The sequence below is a fragment of the Limanda limanda genome, chromosome 13 (assembly GCF_963576545.1).
Source record: "Limanda limanda chromosome 13, fLimLim1.1, whole genome shotgun sequence".
Taxonomy (NCBI): Eukaryota; Metazoa; Chordata; class Actinopteri; order Pleuronectiformes; family Pleuronectidae; genus Limanda; species Limanda limanda.
This window is the reverse complement of record NC_083648.1, coordinates 25273979-25299494: the sequence shown is the minus strand read 5'-3', so window position 1 is coordinate 25299494 and position 25516 is coordinate 25273979. Positions and strand designations below refer to the sequence as shown.

The 25516-nt window shown below is 40.0% G+C and overlaps 4 protein-coding genes across 4 annotated transcripts; 3 read left to right on the top strand and 1 right to left on the bottom strand.

Moving 5' to 3' along the window:
- Positions 1-182: 182 nt before the first annotated feature.
- Positions 183-3407, bottom strand: LOC133017581 (uncharacterized). The gene is made up of 2 exons (XM_061083691.1): positions 3390-3407; positions 183-2378 (listed from the first exon to the last, which is right to left on the bottom strand). The coding sequence occupies exons 1-2, from the start codon at positions 3405-3407 to the stop codon at positions 183-185; spliced, it is 2214 nt and encodes a 737-aa protein (XP_060939674.1).
- Positions 3408-3663: 256 nt separating this feature from the next.
- On the top strand, positions 3664-5713 carry tyw3 (tRNA-yW synthesizing protein 3 homolog (S. cerevisiae)). Its single transcript, XM_061084607.1, has 6 exons — positions 3664-3985; positions 4112-4192; positions 4270-4368; positions 4820-4891; positions 4989-5122; positions 5281-5713. The coding sequence occupies exons 1-6, from the start codon at positions 3818-3820 to the stop codon at positions 5489-5491; spliced, it is 765 nt and encodes a 254-aa protein (XP_060940590.1). The 5' UTR covers positions 3664-3817; the 3' UTR covers positions 5492-5713.
- A 2619-nt stretch (positions 5714-8332) lies between these two features.
- LOC133017580 (phospholipid phosphatase-related protein type 5-like) lies at positions 8333-11798 on the top strand. Its single transcript, XM_061083689.1, has 6 exons — positions 8333-8536; positions 9240-9372; positions 9702-9952; positions 10073-10249; positions 11293-11438; positions 11744-11798. The coding sequence occupies exons 1-6, from the start codon at positions 8333-8335 to the stop codon at positions 11796-11798; spliced, it is 966 nt and encodes a 321-aa protein (XP_060939672.1).
- Positions 11799-20630: 8832 nt separating this feature from the next.
- Positions 20631-24355, top strand: palmda (palmdelphin a). The gene is made up of 7 exons (XM_061083688.1): positions 20631-20675; positions 20899-20979; positions 21186-21313; positions 21415-21529; positions 21831-21855; positions 22398-22558; positions 23270-24355. Exons 1-7 carry the CDS (start codon positions 20631-20633, stop codon positions 24353-24355), a joined length of 1641 nt encoding a protein of 546 aa, XP_060939671.1.
- Positions 24356-25516: the final 1161 nt, after the last annotated feature.

Here is a 25516-nt window from a genome sequence, read left to right as displayed (position 1 = left end):
TTCCAAAATAAGTTTTAAGATTCATACCACTGTGTACATACATCTACTGATGCCTAATCTGGACACATCTTCAGTGATGTTCCTGGAATCATTGGACGTTTCGGGTCTTTCAACATCATACGCCCTCCTCCAGGTGACCCAGCCTGGGCTGATCAGACCCCAGCTTGTGTTCAGATGACTAGCTAGCTACCATGACTCCATGGCTCCCCTCTTTTGAGCCACAGCCATCTTGAGGCTCTCTCTTCCGCATCGGTGGTACTGCGGATGGCTCTCCTCTTTCTCTCACCCTCGATGCCTAAACTACTGAAGGCTCTGGCCAAGGAACGGGCTGCAAATCCTCTGCATCCAACCTCCACAGGGAAACACCTTGCTCTCCAGCCAGCCTGCTGGCAGTCACTGACCAGTCCTGCGTACTTGGAGAGCTTCCTCTCAAAGGCTTCTTCCAAGCGATCTTCCCACGGGACTGTCAGCTCCAGCAGCACTGCTTGCTTGGTGGATTCAGACACAAGGACAATGTCTGGTCGCAGGGTGGTGACTGCAATATGGCTGGGGAACTTCAGCTGATGTTCAAGGTCCACCAACAACTGCCAGTCTCTTGCAGACGTCAGGATGCCTGCAGGTGATGTTCTTCTGGCAGGAGTTGGCTTGTCCCCAGCTCTGACAAAGGCGATGGTTATCTTGGAGGGTCGGAATTGCTTTGCCCACGCCAGTCCTGCGCTGATGGCTTCAGCAATGGTCTTGAGGACTTGGTCATGCCTCCACCTGTACCGACCATCTCCAAGTGCCCTTGTACAGCAACTGAGGATGTGTTCCAGGGTTCCTCCCTTGGAACACAGTGGGCATGCCGGTGTCTCTGCTATGCCCCATATGTGCAGATTTGACGGGCTTGGAAGCACGTCATACACTGCCTGGATGAGGAATTTGATGCGGTGAGGCTCGGCTTTCCAAAGCTCAGCCCAGGTCACTTTCCTTTCAACCGCATTCTCCCACCTCGTCCAAGCTCCCTGTTGCTTCATTCCCACTGCCTTGCAGGTTCTCGGCTCCTCCACTGCTGCTCTCACCTCCTCCTGAACAAGTCGTCGCCTTTCCTTCCCCCTGGTGTTCATTTGGGGAGTTGGAAAGGATCCTAGCCCTGCTCGACTTCGTGTGACCACTCCCACCAGGCTCCTGTGACGCAGCCTTGCATCTGCCTCTTGAACCGCATCCTCTGCCCTCCATTTCCTGCCAGTCCTCACTTGGATCCCTGCTTTAGCCACCTTCGGATCACTTGAGTCCCTGTACTGAACCACTTCTCTGGCTCTAGTTACCTTGAATTCCTCCTCCAAGGATTTGAAAGGCAGTCGCAGTTTGTTGGTGTTCCCGTAGAGTGCAATGCTGCTCAGGCTCCTTGGTAATCCAAGCCATCTCCGGAGGTGTTTGCTGACTTTCCTCTCCAAGGTCTCAACTGTTGAGATAGGGACCGCATAGACAAGGAGGGGCCACAGGATCCTGGGAAGAATGCCATGTTGGTAGACCCAGGCTTTAAACTTCCCAGGTAGGCCTGACTTGTCCACGGATTTCAGCCAGCCATCCAACTCAGTGCAGGTCGACTGGATAGATGTTGTGTCTATCAGAGAGCAGTCAAAAACCTTGCCCAAGCTCTTGACTGGCTTCTCTGTGATAGTTGGAATGGCTGTGCCTGTGATGTTAAACCGGAACTTGTCCTCCACCTTCCCTTTCCTCAGCACCATTGATCTGGATTTGGCGGGTTTGAAACGCATCCGGGCCCACTCCACCAGCTTTTCAAGTCCCTTCAGAATCCACCGGCAGCCTTGGACTGATTCTGTCATGACTGTGAGGTCATCCATGAATGCCCTGATGGGTGGTTGCCGTTGTCCGGAATTCGTGCGGGGCCCTCTGCACTCTGGCTCAGCAGACTTAGTGAGCATGTTCATGGCTAGGGAGAACAATGTCACAGAGATAGTACACCCTGTGATGATACCGATCTCCACCTTGTGCCAACTGGATGTTATTGCTCCTGAAGAGACCCTCATCCTGAAATTGCTGTTATAATCAGCGATGAGGTCTCTACACCTGCTGGGTACATAATGTTTTCTCAAGGTGAGCTGAACCAGCTTGTGTGGAATGGAACCGAATGCATTTGCCAGGTCAAGCCACAACACTGACAGGTTGCCCTTGTTCTCTCTGGCCTCCCGAATGAGCTGTGTCACCACACCAGTATGCTCCACACATCCTGACATTCCTGGAATGCCGCCTTTCTGGACAGATGTATCGATGTAGGTGTTCTTTGCCAGGTAGGTACACAGCCGTTTGGAAACAGCACTGAAGAAAATCTTTGCCTCAACACACAGCAGGGAGATGATGCGGAACTGGTCTAGCTAAGTTTTAAGATTCATACCATAATCTGTCTCAAAAACATGTTCACAATCAACGAGTAGATGTAGTTACAGAAAGAGGAAGAGAGAAAGGAACACAACAACTCTCAGTAAAATCTAAATATATGTATATAAGCATATAAAATGAACACATTAACAGTTAAAGAGCTGTTCACAAGCAAAAGGTAGATGTCGAGCACATAGCTTAACCAAGGCCCCACATTCCCCTGACATTTATCCAAGATGCACCAAAGTGCACACGCATATGTTAGGGTGACCAGACATCCTCTTTTTCCCGGACATGTCCTCTTTTCGAGACCTAAAAAATGCGTCCGGCAGGGATTCCAAAAACGTCCGGTATTTTGCCTCGTCGCAAAAAAACTATTAATAATTTTTTTTTTTTTTTTTTTGCCTCGTCATATATTTGTGTTTCTGGGTCTTTCACATAGCCTACTAGTTATTTCGGCCTTCCAAGTTCTGGAAATGGTACCACCCTTACGTTCCACCTTCTTGCGCGAGCTGACTGTAGAGAGAGTCTGTCATTGGGCGACCGATCTCAGGGTTGCCAGAGCCACGATATTTATCCTCCAAATACGACTATTTTGAGCCTTTGGAACGTTCCACTCCACTCCGTGCGCTGTTTACAACAGCACATAATATGGCCAACCACATGAGGAGGACTGAAAAGTGTCTTAATTTTCTTATTTTAATATGTGGCCATATAAGTAATTTATTATTTGGAATATTGTATTTGTTATCATTATTGCTTTAATATATGAGGAGGACTGAAAAGTTTCTTAATTTTCTTATTTTAATATGTGGCCATATAAAGAATTTATTATTTAGAATGTTTTATTTGTTATCATTATTGACACATTTAAATGCCACAAAAAAGATTTGTTTTACATTTGCACTTTGCAATTTTGTTAAAGTTCAATAAATAGATGTTTATATATAGTAATAGTAATTTGTGTCATTTTTGTCATTTCATTTGTGACATTTGTATGCATTCACATGGTCATGGTGCGGCATGCTATACACTACACCCCCCCCCCCCCCCCCCCCCCGCGACGAAGTGTCCTCTTTTTTACAAACTCAAATCTGGTCACCCTAGCATATGTGATGATTTATTTTCACCATTAAATGTTGCACGATCTTCTAATTAAATAATATTAGGAACAGTCCATAGACTGTAGTCTCAACTTCTCTCAGTACCGTCTTTTGTACATCTGGTGGCAGTGTGAGCCACTCGCTCGTACCTCGGCCGCCACATGAGTAAAAGAAGAAGAGCCGACACAGTGGTTTGCACAGCTATGTTTGCTTACATGGATAAAGCACTAAAATAAAGAAGAGATAAAATGTCCTGAGGCTGTGAACAACTTGCTGCTCCTTCAGCTCACCTACAACAGACAGTGGTGCCTGTAGCCACATCACTGATAGGTATGGATAACACGTTCAGCCAGTGGAAGAAGCAGTGTCTGAACAAGATGGACCAGAGTAAGAAGGGCTCCGTGGACCAGGACATCGAACATGTCGTGTCGCTGCTCAACAGCCGAGAGGAGTTCTTCACCACTAGCTCCTGCTCCGGGAGAACCATCCTCATCGACGGGGTGAGAGACGCTTTGCTCTGGACTGCTCCCCTGTTAGCATACAGTCCCAACAGGCTGACAGCTGGACATCCCCCAGGGTCTCACAGCTGTTGACAGATACTGTGTCTCCTGTGTCTTCCCCTCCAGGCTCCAGGGAGCAGTGGTGTCCAGAAACAGAACTGTACCTGGTTGTTCGTCTCACACCAGAAGTGCACATCTGAAGACCTGGTGAGGTCTGATGAGCTTCTGACAATCCACATGAGGATCATTCACACATATGAATGAACACTGTGTTTGTTCCTCAGATGTCTGGCCTGGAAAAGTCAAGTGGAGATGCTGTGTTGAAGTTCGAGCCCTTCGTTCTCCATGTCCAGTGCAGGAGGTTGGAAGATGCACAACTTATGGTGTGTGTGTGTGTGTGTGTGTGTGTGTGTTTATGTGTGTTTGTGTGTTTGTGTGTTTGTGTGTGTGTGTGTGTGTGTGTGTGTGTGTGTGTGTGTGCCCAGGGTTCCCAAGGGCTTGGTGTTGGGCTCATTGTTGTCATAAATAATAAATGTGAAATTTCCCAAAATAATAAAGAATTATATTATTTAACAATGATACAAGTGTGTTTTGTAGTGGTATTCTAAACAATGTTTGGATACAATGTGAAAATAGTAGGACATTTTTGTAGAGCTGTTTTGATTCTGGTAAAAAAAAGTAACAATCTTCAGTATTATAGTAGTAGAAAATTCATAAAAGACAAACTCAAAATTGATGTTTGAATAGATGATTTTGTAACTTTGATTAAAAAAAGACATATAAAGACAGATAAATTGACCACGTGGTCATTAAGTTGTTTTTTCTGACCTCCAGCACTCTGTGGCCGTCAACTCAGGATTCAGGAACTCTGGTCTCACTGTCGGAAAGGCAGGAAAGATAATAACGGTAGGTGTAAAGACATTAGGGACAAAATCATAATCCTTTAAATAGTCATTTTTAATCAAATTGATCAACATCCTGTCGCTGTATTTTGTCCCTCTAGGCGGTCCGTAGCACCCATGGGCTGGAGGTACCTCTGAGCCATGAAGGAAAACTCTTGGTTGGGCGGGAGTACCTGAACTTCCTTACCCAGACAGCCAATCAGAAGATGGAGGAGAACCTTAGACGGATCCACAGGTCAGTCTGCGTATTGGCTGTTAAACCATAGATGTTAGCTGCCACACATAAATAGTTCCTGTTGATTGTGTCCATCAGAATTCATCTCAAACCTTTGAATGTGAATGTAGCTGCAAGGAGCTGTGATTTTTTTGTGTTTCTTGTTTCGTCATGTCCAGGTTTTACCAGAACCTTCAGGCAGCTCTGATTACAGAGAAACTACAGAAACTACAACTCCCCCCTGACAGATTGGAGACAGAAAAAGACGAGATGGACAAAACAAGTGTGTATAAACGGAGGCGTAAGAGAGAACATCAGACCGACTGTTGCCATGGTGACGGATCCAGTAGTGTGGAAGAGCTAGATGTCTGTCTGGATCTATTAACATGAAGTGGTGGCTCTGCACACATGCCAACTGGCTTAATGTGTCATCGTCTGGTTAATGGTGTTATTGTGAAGGCCTCACTGCTGATTTAGCCATGGTAACAGCAGATTTTAATCGTTTTAAATGTGTCTGCTCACTGGAATAATAACAGCCTTCATTTCTTCACCAGCACAATATTGGCTGAGCTGCTACAATAATGGGAACATAATAAATATTTTTATACTTCACTTTGCAGTCTGGAAATTTCTAGATATTTTGCCTCAATGATAACTGCCTAGAAGTGTCCCATGTATTGTATTTCCCTAACCAAAAGTGTGGGACATTTCTAGGCATTTTGCCTTAATAATAAGTGCCTAGAATTGTCCAGCTCATTCTGATTGGTCGGGACATTTCTAGGCATTTTGCCTCAAATGATAAGTGCCTAGAAGTGTCCGTCTCATTCTGATTGGTAGGGACACAAGAAACTACATGCTCCATATATACACACACAAACACACACAAACACACACTGTTAGGACTAACCCTAAACCATTACTATGGAGCTAGAACAGTCTCATAAGTAATAAATGCACACAGAAACGAATACATGCGCAAAAAAGATCCACAAATGTGCAAAAAAGATCCACAAATGTATTTGGGGATTTATATATATATGTGACTCAAAACACAAATACATTTTCAATGCACACACAAATATCTTTCATTCCATATATGTAAAAAAAAATTCACATGTAAAACATAAGATTCATAAACATATTTCTGATGCACACACACAAATAGAAAAAAAATTCACAAATATACGCATGTAAAAGTATTTGCAATCTTCATCAAATACATGTTTGGAGCTTGTTACATTCATATATAAACTGTTGGACCTGCATTTACAAAGTGCTTTTCATTTGTAAACCTCGCTGCATTTGTGTGTGGACTTTTGAGACTCCCCTGACAGGAGCCTGATCCACAAATGAGTTTTTTCTAAGAGGGGATCGTCTATAGCCAATCAGATGTCTCTGGAGGTTTTTAGCCCGCCCGCCCATAGATATATATATAAAGACTAGATGTCTCGTCTGCGTTGCCGGCCAACGGAGACGAACGTCCGCACAACGGCGGCCATCTTGCCAGGGGGCAGCTCGCTCACCCATAACATTGTGTTGGTAGCGATAACTAAACATTACTTGCTCAATTTTCAACCGATTTTTAAACGGTTTGGTTTGTTATAAACGTCAGAGATGTAGCTATGACACAGGATACTTATGAATAATTATGTTATTTGCTAAAAAAAATTGAATAACTTATTAGTGTCATAACTTATATTTATATATATAAATCTATGGGCGGGCGGGCTAAAAACCTCCAGGCTGCCGGCCCGCGTTTTAATGACGTCGTGTGGAGGCACTCTCACGTGATTGGCTGTAAAGGAGTGAGATACAGACGATCCCCTCCTAGAAAAAACGCATTTGTGGATCAGGCTCCTGTCAGGGGAGTCTCAAAAGTCCACACACAAATGCAGCGAGGTTTACAAATTAAAAGCACTTTGTAAATGCAGGTCCAACAGTTTATATATGAATGTAACAAGCTCCAAACATGTATTTGATGAAGATTGCAAATACTTTTACATGCGTATATTTGTGAATTTTTTTTCTATTTGTGTGTGCATCAGAAATATGTTTACGAATCTTATGTTTTACATGTGAATTTTTTTTACGTATATATGGAATGAAAGATATTTGTGTGTGCATTGAAAATGTATTTGTGTTTTGAGTCACATATATATATAAATCCCCAAATACATTTGTGGATCTTTTTTGCACATTTGTGGATCTTTTTTGCGCATGTATTCGTTTCTGTGTGCATTTATTACTTATGAGACTGTTCTGGCTCCATAATAACTACTTCCCTAACCATGGACACACAGATCAGCTTTTCCCAATTGACCACTTTAAAGTCTGAATATTATCCCCAAAACACACAGACACCACACTGTCACATCAGACACCCACAATAAACAGCAACCCCATGAAACAAATGTACTATCACATACGGTAGTTCTCTGGATGGCAGTACCTTAAGTGGGCTTTTGTTGTTATGTGATAACACCACCACTGGAGGGCAGCAGCATGTACAAGTTGCATGTAGGAAGGATTTTGTGTATCTCATACAGTTACCTGATCACTACACAATTTGCTTTAGTATTCTCCCTCTGCTCGACTCGCTGCAGCACTTTGGTTGGTTTTGTATGAGATTGTGCTCAGTACATAAATAACTGGGACGAGGAATTCTGTATTTTTTTACTGTACTCGACAAACCCTGATTCAACCTGTAAAGTCAGGCCAGAAACCCTTTGTGTTTGTGTCCCGTAGATTGTGAGTGGCTCTTCAGAGTTTGTTCAGGGAGACAGAATGAATCCGCTGGTTCTCTGCAGTGGAATGATTCAGGAAATTCACAGGAGTGGAAGGACTACGTTTCCCTCTCACAGCCATAAAAAGGCAAAGAAGAAAGACCCTTTCCCTCTTAGGGGTAATCGCCATCATCATCATCAGTATAGTCATCATCTGTGGTTTAATTTTTCTGCTGAAGTATTCTACAAGACCTGTACAACTGGATTATACTTCTTAGTGGTTATAATACTGGATTACTCAACATCATTGTGGGTGTCATTAAACCATACTTAGTAAAACTGGATTATTTGCCATGGTTACACAAATAAGAACTGGGCTGAATTGGATTTTAAAAGAACAACTGAGATTTTTAAATTGAATGTCAGACTCTTCATCACCAAAGAATCACGACTGGATTCCTCATCACCGTGGTAACTATTTACTGGACATTCTACGGCTGACTCCACCATGCTTTACTTCCAGGTGGTGATCTTGGTGGCTACAGTGATGCTGGTTTACTACTGTGAGTTCACTGACACTTTCAGTCCAACACAGCAGGGCTTCCTCTGCAGAGACCCAGCTTTAACCAAACCAGATCCTGGACCTGAACAGCTCAGCCTCATCCAGCCTGTAATACTGTACTCTGTGGTGGGTGGGCTACCTGTTGTACTGGTAAGTCTACAATTTTAACTCAAGTAACACAAGTCATAGGTTATATGTAGTATAATTTATATTAAAATACACAGTGTGAGCTAATCTTTATCTTACAATAGCAATGTCACCAACCAGATCTCTGATATAAGGTAAATGCACTTCATGATAATGTGCTTTGCATTTAGCATCTTATTTATTTTTTACATTACCATTTATTCTGTACATCACCAATTACCAAAAAGCGACAATGACACTGACAGAGAAATTGCACTAACTCTGCATTACTCTGTACAAATGACAGTTCACATCATGAGATAAGACAAGATAAGACAAAACAAGAAAAGATAGGATCAGAAAAGATTATATACTATTCGATACGGTATGATATGATACAATAAAAAAAGATAGCCTTATAGTCAGGATGACGTGGAAAGAAGAACACATAAAAGTATTGAATAGACAATCAAATTGCAAATAAAAAAATTTTATGAATAAAAAACTGAGATTATGTAGATAATATACACTTTTCCCTTCAGATGGAAACATCGTCTGTAGCGAAACGTACTTGAGTAAACAGCAGTGGTACAGAAAGATTGGATGAGGATGTATACTGTATTTGTGTATTATGTGTAAATAGATATTGAAATAAACATAGCAATGTCCCTGCTGATTTTCTGCTGATTACTTCTAATGCAACTTTTTTTTTCATGATGTGTTGCAGATCTCAGGTGTAGAGCTAATTATCTTCCTCCTTCACCACAACTCAAACAACCTTTATGACCAAGACAAGGTCGTTGTCATGGGTGACTGTTGCTATGTGAACCCAATGGTGCGCAGGACTGTCCGTTTTCTTGGTAAATTAAATTATATAAATAAATTTGTACTTCGATCTTAGTGAGGACACTCATAGGCATAATACATTCCTATAGCCCCTAACCCTAACCTTAACCATCCAAACTAAATGACTAACCCTATACCTAATCTAAACCGAATTCTAACCCTGACTCTTAACAATCTCTTCACCCTCAAACAGCCCCTGTCCTCACTTTCCAAAAATGTCCTCGCTCTGCAGAGTCTAAGCCTAAAATGGTCCTCACAAAGGTATAAGTACGCGAGCACACTCACAAGTGGTTTCTGTGTGTGCATTTTTCTACATTTCATCTGATCTATGTTTTTTCTGCAGGTGTGTATGTCTTCGGTCTGTTCACGACCGACATCTTTGTCAACGCAGGTCAGCTGGTCACAGGAAGTCTGGCTCCTTATTTCCTGTCTGTTTGCCAGCCCAATTACACTGCCCTCAGCTGCCAGGACGCGGCGCAGTTTGTCAGCCAATCCGACGCCTGTACTGGTGACCCTGAGGACATCATGAGAGCCAGGAAGACGTTTCCCTCCAAAGAGGCTGCACTAAGTCTGTACACAGCGGTTTATCTGGCAGTGAGTAGCTCACAGAAGTTTATCTTCACCACTGCTAAACACAGTATACCCTCACCTTCCTATATGACCCAGACCTTAAACAGTGTCACTGAAATGCTGCAGAATCATCTTTGTTTGCAGATGTACGTCATGTCCTGCATTGGTACCAGCGGAGGTCGACTGACCGGACCCCTCCTCAGTCTCTCATTGGTCAGTCTGGCTGTGCTGACAGGCATCAATAGAGTGGCCGAGTACCGGAACCACTGGAGTGACATCATAGCGGGACAAGTCATCGGGGGAGCTATTGCTGTCTTTCTTGTCAGTTATGATTCTTCTCAGTTTGTCCTACTCATGTGTTTTCTCATTCATGCTCATTTGTTGGCTGCTTACCTTAGTACTATACAGTGCATCATGAAATATCATTATAGGGAGATGATGATCATGGTAATTATGTTTAGGATGAGCTCATCATTCTGCACACGCAGGCCTTCCCATCACATGTATGTACTTTATTTATCTAGTTTCTCCCAAAATTACCAGGTGACACACAGGATTGGGCCTTTACATGTAATCAACGACAAGCCAACTCCTATACACAGGGTGCACACTATTCAGAATTATTTGAAGTTTAGAAAACATTGATATTGATATATTCAAAGGTTCAATGGAATTATGATTTTTCTCTAAATGTTTCCATATAAATGTGTGTGTGTTAGTAATTTATTTAGGTTAACACTTTAAACAGTTCTTCACATCAAGGAAAGGGATAGTGAGAGTGTGACGGACTCAAACTTAAAGCAAGAAAACAATAGAATGAATTGGAAATCAACAAATTGATGAATACATTCAATAAATCATTTGAATAAATCTAAAGTAACCAAAATCAAGTCTAATTTAGACTTGTTTTCTACTCAATTTCTACTTGCATTTGCCATTCAGAAAGTAAACCCTCAGACAGTTATATTTGTGAGTAGTTTTTTTGGAAACATCTAGAGAATATTAGACCTGTTTTTTCAGACAGTTTGACCACCACTGCAGCTATACATCATTAAGGTTGGAGATGACCAAATATATTTTCTTTCCCTTTATAATGCACTAAATTGCTGCAGGACACATGCAGCCTGTGTGTTGTTGTTGCTTCAGTGAGTTTGAATTGGAGCTGGGTCACAGAGAATCAAAACAGAAACGCTGAAGGCCCTCCTCCCTCCCGGATACCCCAGAAATAAAAGTACTCTAATACACTTCATTGGGTGAAGTCAACTTATTTGTTGTGTCAGTCCTTGTCAATGACTGTCTAGATGAATTAAAATATCAATCTTACTATGGTAGGTGTCTCTGACTCTCTCTCTCTCTCGCTGCAGGTGGTGTTTGTGGTACAGTATTTTAAGAAGAGACCTCTGATTCCTCACAGTCCTTCTGACGCTGGCACATCTAACACTGATGAGCCGTCACCTCAAACTGATCCCACCATGGAAACCAGTGGCAATGATAATGCTGCACAGGTAAAGTGAGAGCATTATATTTATTTGATATGTGCAAGACTTGGTTTTCATGTTAACGTTGAACATGTGCATCATGAGAAAATTATTATGTTCATATTTGCAGATTTTCTGATACATTTTCTGATACAGGTTAAAATGAGGTTACTATATAAAATCGAAAAAGAAAATTTCACATGTAATTGTTTGACAATTTCTAGACATTGCACAAATAAAGCAATCGCAACAAGTTTCTGAAGCACTGAAAAAAATATTTTAAAAGGCAACTTTATCATTTTAAGTTGAATGATGTTCTTCTTTCCTGTTAATCTAGAGCCCAGGATCGTGCACAGAAGTCACATGACTATGACTCCCACCCCACCACATGACGAAGATGAAATGGACAAAACCTATTGGACATCAAACTTGGAACTTTATAAAATCACGTTTTAGGGTTTATACTCTCTTTTGTTCAAAACATTGATAATCAAGTGAATTTTGAGCTATGACTGTAATTACTGCAAACAAGCAGTTAGTAGATATGTCTGCTTTATGATGCATGACAGACAGAAGGCGCTGTTATCACAGTGGATGAAAAAAGTTGCATAGGAGGTTTGTTGCAAATGTGCAATTGCAGTAAAGTGGTATAATCCAATGTAAATGGTAATGAATTTAACAATACCACTGGGCTCAGAAAGAAGCTTCTTCGACCAAATTTCTGAAAGTCATTATACCATCGTGTATGAGAGGTTGATGCTATACTTTAAATTGTGTCTTTATGTCTAATGTAATATCCAGTAATACTGTGTATTTTACATCAACAAATATAGTAGTATCTATAGGTTACATGAAAAACTGTGTGAAATAATGTAAATACATTTGTCTGTGGTTAACGTCTCCAGGCACCAGAGTATAAGTATAAATATTAGTTGATATTCTTTGTTCCTACAGATGAACACATCCAGGTTCTGGTTACAGTGTCTTGTTATTAGATTAGATTAGATTCAACTTTATTGTCATTGCACAGTACAGGTACATATACAATGAAATGCAGTTTAGCGTCTAACCAGAAGTGCAAAAAAGGCAGTAAAAGTGCAGAGTATTGTGCATATTAAAGTGAAAATGTAAATAAATAAATACCAAGAATCTTAGTTTTGTTTTAGTTTGTTCAATACTGAGAGTCAAACTACTTTTGACACCACAAACAATAAGCTGTACTTTATGTGTTTCCTAAATAAAAAATTCAATGTATTTCTTGTTCAGGTCAAATCTGTCACTATTGAATATGTGTATTCTGCAAACAAATAAATATATTTTATTTATTTTGTATATTGTGCATCCAAAGGAATTTTAATGACAAAATGAATCATTGTCTTTCGTTCCTGAGTGGGTCAATGGATTATTGTCTATCGTAAGAAATTATAAAGTAGTCTCCTATTTCACAGATGCGTTCAGACCTATGGTTCAGACCAGCACTGGCAGTAGGTTGACGTAGTTCTCTTGTCCTGTATCAAGATAAGAGATTGTGATTTCAGAATGCTACACCCCTTATATCTGTATTGTTGAATTGGCAGTATTGTTACAATATTTGTACAGATGTAAATATTACTTGAGTGTTATTTCTTCACATATGATAATGATATATACAGGTACACATGTTTTGAGGTGTTACAGCTATAGACTTACTTTAAGATTGTGTAAAGTGTTGTCTTCTTCCCTGGAATTTCTGTTGATGATTTTCGTGAGTTTGTGTGATATTTAGATGAGAAATAAAAAGTGAGAAAGATTATGAAATGAAAATTGTCAGACAATATTTACAGGTGAGGGGTGTGACATCAACAGAACAGTCCTGATGTACCATGTAGGTCTTCTTAAGGAATGTAGAGTAGCAGAAATCTGAGCTATGCTGTAAACAACACTGAAAATTTAATGTAATTTGAATTTGAAGGAAATTTTTTCTGCTGTCTTGCTTTTAATTCACAGATGTGGATGAGGGGGAAGAGCGGTTGTTCTCTAACCGGCGGCTCAATTCCAAAAATGTTCTTAGAGAAAGTGATGAACAAAGATGCACTCAGTGAATGTGTGTGTGTGACTGGGTGAATGGCAAAAACTGTACTGTAAAATGCTTTGAGTGGTCATCAAGACGAGCGAAGCGCCATATAAATACAGAGCCTTTACATTCATTAAACTATTATATCAGGTTTCCTCATAACAAAGGTCCCATCAAATTATAACCATAACCAACAATAATCTGTTCACCAAAACCTCCAGGCACAAAAACAGTTTCTTCCCTCTCGCTGTCTCACTTCTGAACAGCCAACCCACTGACACTGTGCAATAACCCTGGATCTTTATAATAAACACTGTACAGTTTCTCCTGAAATTATATTATATTTAGGGCTGGGCAACGATTAAAAGTTTTAATCGCGATCTATCGCATGATTTCCCTGATTAATCACGATTAATCGCATTTGTATATGCACAATCCAATAAGGAATTAAAAAGTAGTGTATAGCGCAATTTTATTTTCAATGTTGCCATATGAACGAAAGTGCCATAACATTTGTTGTGCAAACACTTTTAACATCAGCATTTAATACAGTAGCAGTTAAATAAAATATTCAGTGGAAATCTCAACTTAACAATGTTATCAAAGCAAATACAAAATTAAAGCTCAATGCCACTGCCAGGGCATTAATGTTATCCTCTTCGATATCAACTGTGTGTTTTGCATTCAGGTGATATTTTAGACTGGAAGTACTCCGGTGATAAGAAAATTCACCTTGGCAGTGGTTACAAATTACTTTGGTTCTGTCGACTCCACCGTCTGGAAGAACTTTAAAATGAAAATGGCCATGTAGAAGCTCCGTAGCCTTATCCATGGTTGTTTATCCGCCAATAAACAAAACAATAAATAATCAAACCTGAGTTAATGCGAGATAAAATAATTGTCTGAGTTAAATAAGTGATGAGTTAACTCGATTAAAACGAGTTAACTTGCCCAGCCCTAATAATATATATTATAATTATATTTAATTATGGTTATCTTATTTCACTTCACTGTATAACCGTAATTCACATACCGTGTTATACCTGCACTTCTTTTCTTAGACTGTCGCACTGTTTGTATTTTGTATTGTTTTTGTGACTGTTCGTATTGTATTGTTTTGTTTTGTGATGTGTATTCTGTGTAAGCACACTGTGAGCCACTTTACCGAGTCAAATTCCCTGTTTGTGCAAACTTACTTGGCCAATAAACCTGATTCTGATTCTGATTCATATTTACTGCAAACCATTCTGAATCTTTGTTTTATCAGTATATTCATTACTTTAATAGAAAAAACAGCACTAACTCACAGGGTTTGTCTACAAATGATTAAAGACGCTGACTTAACTGCAGCTGAATGAGATCAGTATGTCAGACAGAGTAAGTGCAGTTTTCCTTCTGAGCATCTGATTAAAAAGGGGAGGTACTGTATACCTCCACAATAAACCAACAAAGCAGTGCTAGAGGTTTGTTTTCTATTTTATTTTTATGAAAAGATTAAAACCCGATGTTACAGCTGCACTGTTAGGACTTACATTTATAATGTAAATTATTAATGTTCTATGTGATTTTCCACATTATATTATCTTATAATCCTTTCTTAAATGACAGCTCTCCAAAATTAAGCCAAAGAATCTCAATCACCCCCTGGTGGCTGGTTGATTGAAAGATTGTAAACCCCACCACCTCACTGTTAATGGATGGGACATAGACCGAACTAAAAAGTACACATCAAATAAAATGTTCACAAAGATGGTTTCTGAACTGAATAAAAGAAGATTAACGTTGAATGACTAGACAGTAATTTACTTGCTGGCATTTTAATTGTTATTTATTTTACTCATATTAAAACACAGTTTTAATATATGTTTTTATATTAATATAACATATTTATTTATTTATAAATATACCAACAGCTTATAAATGTATTCATTTTTACAATTAGGAAAACATGTAGGGATTATAACAATAACAAATATTGCAAGAATGAAGAGATCTAATAGTGTTGGGCTCAAGTGATGAAATAGTCTTGGAATAAAAGGGATTCAATTGCAATAAGAGGGATTCAATTGTGTTGGAGTAAAATTATCAAGTGTTTATTTTACTTAATTGAACCAAATTTGAATTACTTTTTATTAACTCATGTAGTTTGTGTTGATTCAACACAATCCTGTAAATTGCTGCAAAAGCAAATCATCTGTGTTATGTTATTTTATTGAGTAAATCAAATGTATTTTTTTCAGTGATGGGCCGTTTATTAGAGCTCTGCACACAATGTTCAGCATGTAAACAAGACTAACTAATGACAAGGAATACTTTTTAGGAATAATAATTGTGCAGTAACACAGGTCAAGCAAACAGCCCATTCCAAACGGTCATGTTCAGAACAGGCACAGCACAAGTCTTAATGAATTACCTGTGTAAACTGTGGACCAACTGTCCAAGAAAGTGAGGAGTTCCACAGGAGGTGACTGACTGTCTCCATGTGTTAAATAACAGAAGCATGTGGCCACTTCCAGCTCAGTAAAGCTGACTTTCTACTGACAACACCGCTCTCATTGCTATTGGCTGACAGGAGGACATCAAGCTGTCAATCAGCTGTAAGACGATACCCTGAGAGCCCCTCCCACCTGCACCTGCCCCGGGGTGGTCCTGCGGGTCAGGGAGACATGCAGAGAGGAGAGGAGGGGTCCCACTGTCAGGTCAGACAACTCAACACTGCTCTACTCCTGTTTTATTCATTTATTTTCACTATTAACCTTTGTTATTTTAAGACGTGTCTCGTGTTATATAATAAGCTCTACCTACAGCTTTTCAAGTTAATTAGCTAGAAAGTTTTCCAACATGCAGCCTCACAGTTTCATAGTTCTGAGTAAATAGGGACATTACTGCGTCCGAAACAGTTGAAACAAGTTTAATATGTATTTGTGTTTGCTGCTCTTTGAGCATCTTACGTCTTAAGTGTGCAGCAAAGATGTGAACTTAATCTGGATCTATACAAATAAATTGTCCCAGTTTGGTAAAGTGCATCAACTGTTTATCTTACTGGAGGAAAAGGATGGACACATAGAGACAAATAGAAAGAGGAGGAGATAAATCCTTAATTCTGTTTAAGCTTCAGTTTCTCCTGCTTGTCCCAGCAGGTGGTCAGAGCTTCACTGCAACCTCACAGAAGTTAACAACTTTGAATTAGTAATTCAGCCATGCTCACTCATTTCAATTCTTATGTGAACTACATTTTTAAATGTATTTGACACAGACTCAGTTTGTCCTCAGTAATCAGTGAAGGGACCTTGTCACAGCGTATAATTATTATTGTTACATCAGGGATTCATAACTGAAACAGTTGTTATTCGAGGATTAGGATACTTTCTCTGTTGAGCAAGAGAGTGATTTTAATGACTATTTGTCAATTAAGTACAAATCTTTCATTGCACAGCTTGAAAATATTATTATTATTATTATTATTATTATTATTATTATTATTATTATTATTATTATTATTGTCCTTAGTTTGACACTTGTTTGGAGAGACCTGCATCTCAGCCTTGTAAAGCATTGATGTGAGAGTCTGGTGGATTTAATGTTTACATGCACATGATGTCGTGGTCACTTGTAAAAAGAAAGATTCTTTCCTTAGACACTTCTAATTATATCTGTTAATACATTTATGAAGCCTCAGAAGGTTATGTAACATATTTTAAATATTCTCTGTATAAGATATTTGTGTGCATATGTTGTGTGCACTGGACAAATGAAAGCATGGTTCAGGCTCTATAGGAATGCTTGGTGAAGTTCCTGAAGGTGAAGTCCACATGCTGCATATGACTCATAGTGGGACATAGTTCACTGTGTTGATTATCAACTTAGATTAATATGTTTTTTGATACATTTGCTATAGGATCATATTAGGAAATATTCATATGACTTAGATTCAGACAGTCAGGTATTGTGCACATGGTGTTCACACTGATCAGCCCACATGGACACTCTGACTGTAGCAGGCAGACAGATGGTTTACACAGATTAACTACCTCATGAGCAGATTAGCTCAGTTTACCCACTGCTTTGCTGGCTGGTTTCCTGACTGACAGCCTCACAGAAGAGAGAAGAAGTCTCTTATTTCTTACTTACAGCCAGATTGGAATATGCCTTCAGTCCCCACATGGTGTGTGTGTGTGTGTGACTGGAGGTGGGTCAGATAAGCCCCTGCCTCGGGCTGACAGGCTCCATGTCTTGTTTGAGGCAGTTGGGGCAGAATAACACGTAGTCCCTGTCCTTCAGTGTGGACACAATAGTTTGTTTAGATGACACAGAGCAAACCTAATCCGAGACCCTTTACTCCAGGCTGATCTTGGGTGATGAAATGTTAGGATACTCTTTAGGCCATGTTGTTCATCATTGCTGACGTTTCATGCAAGAATCAGCTAAATTAGTTTGAACTCTTTGGTAAAAAGTGACCTGAAAATAGAAGCAGTAAATGGGTTGGGTTCCTTTAGGAATTTGCTCCAACCCCATGACCCCTTTATATGCCAACACATGAACATGTCTGAACCCACACTATTAACTCTCCTGACACATATCTATATTAAACGCACAGTTTCTCTGACTCCCACAGTAGACACAGCTGACTCTGCATGTTTACTTTTATTATAAGAAAAGACCCCTACACAATATATGAAGCATCATCCCCTAAATTGTTTATCAAGTAGTAGTAAAAAAGCTCAGCTCCTGGCTGGTGCATTGTTAAACAAATGTAATGTATTCAGAGTCCACTGCACATGTCACAAATACTTTACATATACTGTACATATTGAAATACAAAATTGCCCCAGGGTTAAAGCATGTTTAAATTGTAGAGCACAGTTAAAACTACAGTAAAATGAGTAAGATTCCGATCTATTTCCATCTATTTCATTTTGCCATGTATATAGGTCAGATAGGACTCAATTAGTATTCAGGTTTAAAGCCTAGCCTTAGAAAAACTATCAGAGTCATTGTGTTAGCTAATGACTGAAAGAACCATCAGACCATTGACTGCTGAAAAAGCACATAACCACGTAAAACCACAAAAATGCTTATTATTACACAGGGACAGCTGGACCATCAAGATGTCAACACTCCCCCAGCTGACAGCCCATTGGCCCACTGGATATTAATAAGATTTGGGTTGACCCTGCAGAATATAAAAAGCCAGAGACCTGTATTTCTGAATAGGAAGTCCCACATATACTCCAGTTATGAGGGAGCCTGATACAGCAGCTGTTACCCTTTTAGAAAGGTAGGCATGTAGGTTTTATGTGAAAGAATAAAACATCACATGGTCACAATGATTGACAATGAATGATATTTATATTTACTGCACACATAAAACAGAATTTAACCAGAAATGATAATATGATCAGTGAAACAAGGAGGTTGAAAGATTTATACTGAAACACCTCAGAGAGTTGTTTTCAATATGATCTAACAGACTCTACGTGGCAGACTGCCAGTCTGATGGAAGGAAGGGGAGACTCACACACACACACACACACACACACACACACACACACACACACACACACACACACACACACACACACACACACACACACACACACACACAGCAGCTGTAGTTTAAGGTGTCCTGTAAATCAGGGATCCTGTCAGACATACGTCTTCTGAGTTAATAGATTGACAAAGTGAGGACCCAGAGCTGAGGGGAGGTGGTTACAGTGAGATGTAACAATACCACCGACCTCAAGGTTCTCAAGGTCCTCAAGGTGGCTGCCGTTGTGCTGGAGGGAAGCACCTCTAGCTGAAGGAAGATGATGTCGGTCAGTTTTCTTGGAATGAGTGTCTTGTCCGGTTGGACAGTGAAGAAGCATTGATAATAGGCTGCTGGGTTAGTGTAACTGTGATGTCTAAAAACCACATTGTGCTATTCATAAGTGACCTAATAATAACATAAGATTGTACAGGTTTCACTGTTTTCACACATTGGAAAACAAAGAACATTGATTATCTTTAAACATTAAGCACATTGGAATATGTGTCCCAATATGTGAATGATACCAATCCAATGTTTAGTGAATGTTGACATATGTAGAAGCAAGTACAGAGCATGGACCAATACCGGATACTATAATATTGTCAGTTTAAGGGCAGAGGACGTCACATCTTGTTAAAGCCCTACGAGACAAATTGTAGTTAGTGGTTTGCAGTGCGTGTTTCAAATGTAAGACAAAGTGTTTCCTCCAAAGTAACATGATTTACATGCAAAGAAATTTATTTATTTACAATATATAAATTAGTAAAAAAGAATTGATTGTCCATTTGATATGTTTTAATCGAGATGGCATATTTAAAACAACTTTGTTGACCAAAGTGCTTCACAAGTATAAGGTACGACAAGAAGACATTAACACACAATACATCAGAGTACGTAGTAAGATAAAATAAGATAGAAACTAGAATGATTTAAATTAAAATACAATAATATAAAATATAAGATATACTGTAATAAAATAAAATCTGCTGGGATAAAAACGTTCTCAACTCAAAGAGAAGGCCAAGAAGAACAGATGTGTTTTTAGTAATGATTTGAAGTGTGATAAAGGAGGGGCAGAGCTAATGTGGAGTGGTAAGTTGCATGTGCATGTATCCAGTAAAGCTAAGGGGTGCCTCAGCAGCTAATCACACTGATTATGCTTCAATAATATACACATGTCAGCAACAGTTGGAGTTAAATCTGATTTTGAAGTGTTGAATAAATGTGTGTTGGACCTGTGCTCACAGAATAAATCTGAATGTTTTACTGTTTTATCTTAGTGTTGTTGGCTGCTGACCAAATATTTGATGTATATATCCAAGTTCATATTATAAATGAGATTTAGGTTGGACTTGTCCTGGTTGATTAACGGTTATCCACTGGAATGTTCTTTTGTAGTCATCCTTGCAATGTAATGGAATAGAATGAAATACGATACTGGGATGCAATATATTACACTGAGGTCGGTACGATGGTTCTTGGGAAATTTGAATAACTGCTGTTTTCCCTGCTCTCAGTTGAAATCCTTTTCATCACAGTTGTGTGGCTTACATGGATAATCAGTGCAGAATGCAGGAAATGCTGAAGATGTATTTCTCTCTTTTCCATCTCTCTCTCTCTCTCTCTCTTCCTTAAAGCAGCATGGAGGAGTCTGACTTGCTGAAGGAGAGGCTCCAGGCTATCACTGTAATGCCCTACTCTACTGGTCTCATTTCAGTTTTGTAGCCATCTGCTACATTGAACCAACCTAAACATCCATTTATGTTTTAGTATATATTAGCACAGAAGAAGTAATGTTGAAAAAGAAAATTATATATATGCATTGCTTCTGTCATCTTTACTTTATTGGAATATGTTATAAAGACAACTTAAGTAGCTAATGTAAAAGTGTTTGTCTTTGGTGAATTAGGAGAAGCACCGCATTCAGGGAGACATTAGACAGAAGAAACTGGAACTGGACCGAGAGAAACTGAAACTACAGCATCTAAAGGTTCAGCACATGTTTATCTTTCTGAATCAAACTGTAAAATGTCAGCAGTGACACCAGATGAGGTGTGATGTGTGGATGGATAAGTATCTCTAATTAAGATGAATTGAAAACAGTAAATATCTGTTTGTCTACAAGTTATTTTTATTCGTCTGCTCATGATCTACATTAGTGAAGCTCTGTGTCCCTCTGTTCCATGAAATGAACAGAAAAAAGGTCTGAGAGAGCGATGGCTTCTTCAGGACTCAGCTTCCCAGAATGCAACAGACTTTTCACAGCAACAGAGCCTTCTCTCTGACCAGCAACAGACCAAGCTGCTGCAGCTCAACATCCACAGGTGCTCAGCACAAACAAACACTGCAGCACGTACCAGTGTGACCTGTGTGACCCAGGGTTAGGGTTAGTTACTGACCTGCAGTGTCTCCTCTGATCCACTAGGTCAGAGATGGAGGTGGAGTTTCTGGAGCGGGAGGAGTCCATGATTTCTGCCAACGAGATTTTCATCCTTGACAGGCTGAAGGCTGTGGAGAAAAGCCCAGAGGAAATTATTAAGGTACTCCCCCTTTCCCCCACACACACAAAATACACAAATAATATATGTCTTCATCTTAAAATTGAATGATTGACATTATGGACACTTGGTTTTTGTCCATCTAAGGAAGACAGCTCTTCATTACATTACATGTCATTTCGCTGACGCTTTTATACAAAGCGATTTCCAATTAGTGCATTCAACATCTATAAGGGGCATGGGATAATCTTAACCGTAGTTACTACTTGCCTAAACCTAAAGCTGTAATGTACCTTATGTGCTTCTATTACTTTGCCTTGACTCAATTGCATTTGTTTTCCAGGAGGCCCATGAAAACTTTGTCCCTGGTAAGTCAAGGCACTATTTATTGGATATAAGCCACACCAGAGATGAATCCATGTTAACAGTTTTGTTTTTCTGTGCCACAGAACCATTACAGCTTGCCACAGTGATCCCCGATGTCCCAGAATCCCTGTCTCCACCAGCCAATAATCACATGGGGCAAAACGCAGCAAGAAAAAGTAGGATCATGTTTTTTATTTTTCCCATTTCTAAGGAGTCACTCAAAGCACATTGTACCTTACATGGTTTAAGTTGTGCGTGTATAGTTTAAGTTTGGGATTGAGACACAGCCCTGTGGTTTGTTGTTGATAATACTAGTAAGTCATGCTGCACTGTTAACCTGTGATTTGAATATCAAGCTGTAACAATGCACAGGAGACCAGGTGTAAGTCAAAGTCTCAGATCTTTACAGGGAGACTAAAAGGTCGAACACAGGTAGTAGACATGTAGCCACAGAACTAGCATAGATAATGCTACTCAAATAACCTGAACCGAGTCAGCATTTGGTGAATGAACATTTATACAGTCTGTCTTCCTGTGTTCTCAGCTCTGTTTGCCATGGAGATAAACGTGACCAAAAACCTGCTAACTGGGAAGAGCACCGTCCTTTCTACAGCAAGTGTCCCACCCGACGAGTTAAACCAACACACTGGCCTCAAGGTTTACGATGACGGCAGGAAGTGTGTTTATGCACTGAATTTAGAAGAGGTATCATAGTTAATCATAATGATTACCATCTGTATTTGTGTAGAACAAATTGCTACAAAAAAAACATTCATATTGGAAAAATGACTGGAACAAGACAAAGATATTTAGGAACTATGCAGAAATAGAAGTTTGTTTTTATGGGAGATTTAAAGGAAATTTACAAATATTTGCTATGCAATGAATACAAGCATAGAATTCAATCTGAAACCAAATGTAAGTCGATGTAAAGAGGATAAAATGAAGGTTATGTCCCCTTTCTCTTGTTCCTGTTCTCTTCTGCCTTACAGGACGCTGTGTTACTTGAAAGAGTGAGTTGGTAAAGTTAGATTTAAAATAATGAGTCCTGGAGAAGGTAAAGAAATGGATGACAATCTGATTTTAATAAAAACATACTGAACTACATTTTAATCAAATTAAATTTTTACATTATAATATATTTTCCATTTGACTAGGTCTAACAGGGGGCCATGTTACTGAATGTATCAGAAAAGTAAATTGCCTTCATTGGTCGGAGGAAGTTATTCAGTTGTTCTTTAACACTGCTAGTGGTAGTTTCATGTCATTGGCGTAAAAATTAGAATAGATGATTGGAAATCTAAACTGTCTATTTTTCCTTTTGCCTGTTTCTCACATTTTCCCAGGATCTTCTGCTTTTTCTCCCTCTGCCACTGACCTGCCTTTGTGTTGATCCATACTCCTCTCTTCTTTTAGGAGTCACGTGACAGAAACTCTGTATCTGAGCTGTCGGCCAGCGAAGTGGAACAGCTCCTGAGAAGCGCCACAGTGCACCGTCAAGTAAACTTTCAAAACTACCACCAGAATCCCAGCAGGAGGGAGGAGCGCTGTTTTTACAACCACCAAGATGACAGAGACAGAGGGGAGAGGTGTGATGTCAGTAACCATGGAGGACACTATGGTAACCATGTCCCCAGGAACAACGCAGCACAGGAAGACCCTGGCTCCATGCTGAGAAAACTACAGGATGAGCATCGCCATGGTCACCAGGAGCACCCTCACAGGAGGCAGGAAGTGAGACTTAACCAGAGCAACCTGAGGGAGGGTCATGGCTTTGGAAACCACAAGGGGGTGGGTCCTCACTATGGTAACCAGAAAGATCCTCACTATAGTTCTTACCAGGTAAGAAAGGGTCACAGTGTTCAGGAGGGTCGGCCTCCAAGTCACCAAAGCAGCACTATCATTAGGAACAGTAGGATAAATGGAGTCAATGGATCCAATGGCTGTCCTCCTCCCAGATCACATGACCAGGAAGCCGTGTCGGCATACCAACCTCAGCTGTGCTACACTCCATTAAATCATATCCCTTTTAAAGATTACATTTCTGTTGATGAAGAGGAACTTTATTGTTACAACCCACCCTCGTACCACTCTGTTCGGTTCAGTGGTCCCGCCCCCTCTGACAGAGTGCCCTCCCCCCTCTATCGAGATGACACCCCTTACACCATCCTCAATGCCATGGAGCCCACCGAGCCAATCACAGCCATCTTCATGGGTTTCCAGACAGCCCAGGATGACAGTGGGCAGGGTCAGGAGTTTGATGGCTCTCTGAAGGCCGAGCTGGTCATCATCGAGGACAACGAAGACGATGGTAAGGACAGCAATGTGAAGGAGAGAAAGAGCCACGCCCAGCCGGGTGTCAGCAACTATTCAACAGGAAGTGCAGCCAATGGAAGTGTTGGAAGTGAGGAGGGATTTGGAGGCAGACGGACAGAGAGACGGGTGGAACCAGGTATCAAAAGGATCCCGAAAAAACATAAAACCTGCTGTACTGTCTGCTAACTGGACTAACTCATGTGTGTCCGACACTGACTCTAACTGCACAGACTAATACATTTTATATGGTGATGCTTAAAACTACCTTAACTGTTGAGCTAGACTGAGAATAAGGTTGGATGTTAGAACTACCTGACTGAAGCCGCTGCTGCTTTTATGAAACGCTACATCTGAAATCAACAATCATGGGTAACTTGTTTTAGATTAGATTTACAACTTGTTGATAAACTACTTGGATCTAGTCCTCGTATGTTGTAAATGGACACATTCTTAAAGTTCTATGACTTATTTATGCAGAGAACGTTTTATCAAACGACTGCATGTATACGCTGCAGCTCTTTGGACATGAATAACCTGTGGATTAGTCTGACTCCTCTCATCAGTGAGAAAACACTGATAACCCCTCTGTAAACTACCTACAGCAGACACACACTTAGCAGCCAAAGAAGCTGATGTTTTCATGAGCTGGTGGAGACCAAAACAGAGGGAATGTTGGATTTGAATGCATGAGGTGGACACAACCACACCATCAAATCAATGCATGTGTTACTTCACAATAATTTGCAAGGTGATATAGTCGGTCGGTCCAGGGAAGCTTGAGGGGGAGATCTGCCTTCAGGTGCTAAAAAGATCAACAGCTTAAAAGCAAAACCCTACTCAACAATGTGTCATTTTAATCTTGAGCAGAGAACGTGCTATTGTCAGGGCCCATTTTCACTGTAGAAATAAAATCGATTGGATATTCTTAAACCCCTTTACCCTTCAAGTAAAGTCTAATTGAATATGTGCAGCACAAAATTAAAAGTATTAACTGCTTTCAGTGTTTGATGAGATACTTACACTGATGAAAGTAATGATACAGATCTAGCTGATAAACTGATTGTGCTCAAGGTTAGATTCAGCTGTACTGCTCTCCTCTGGCTCCCTCTGCTGGTGTAAAGGAGGTTAGGCGAGCTAGTTCATAATAATGAGCAGCTATAAAAACTCAATACCTATGTATCAGCTACAATTACTTATATTAGAACATGTAGAATCCAAGACTAGAATAAAACAGATGTTGACCTTTTTATACTTACTTCTAATGTTTGTACTGTGCATTTTGTATGTTTGATCACAGCAAGTGGACAACCATGTAACATGAACCTAATAAACCTTTGTTTACTGATT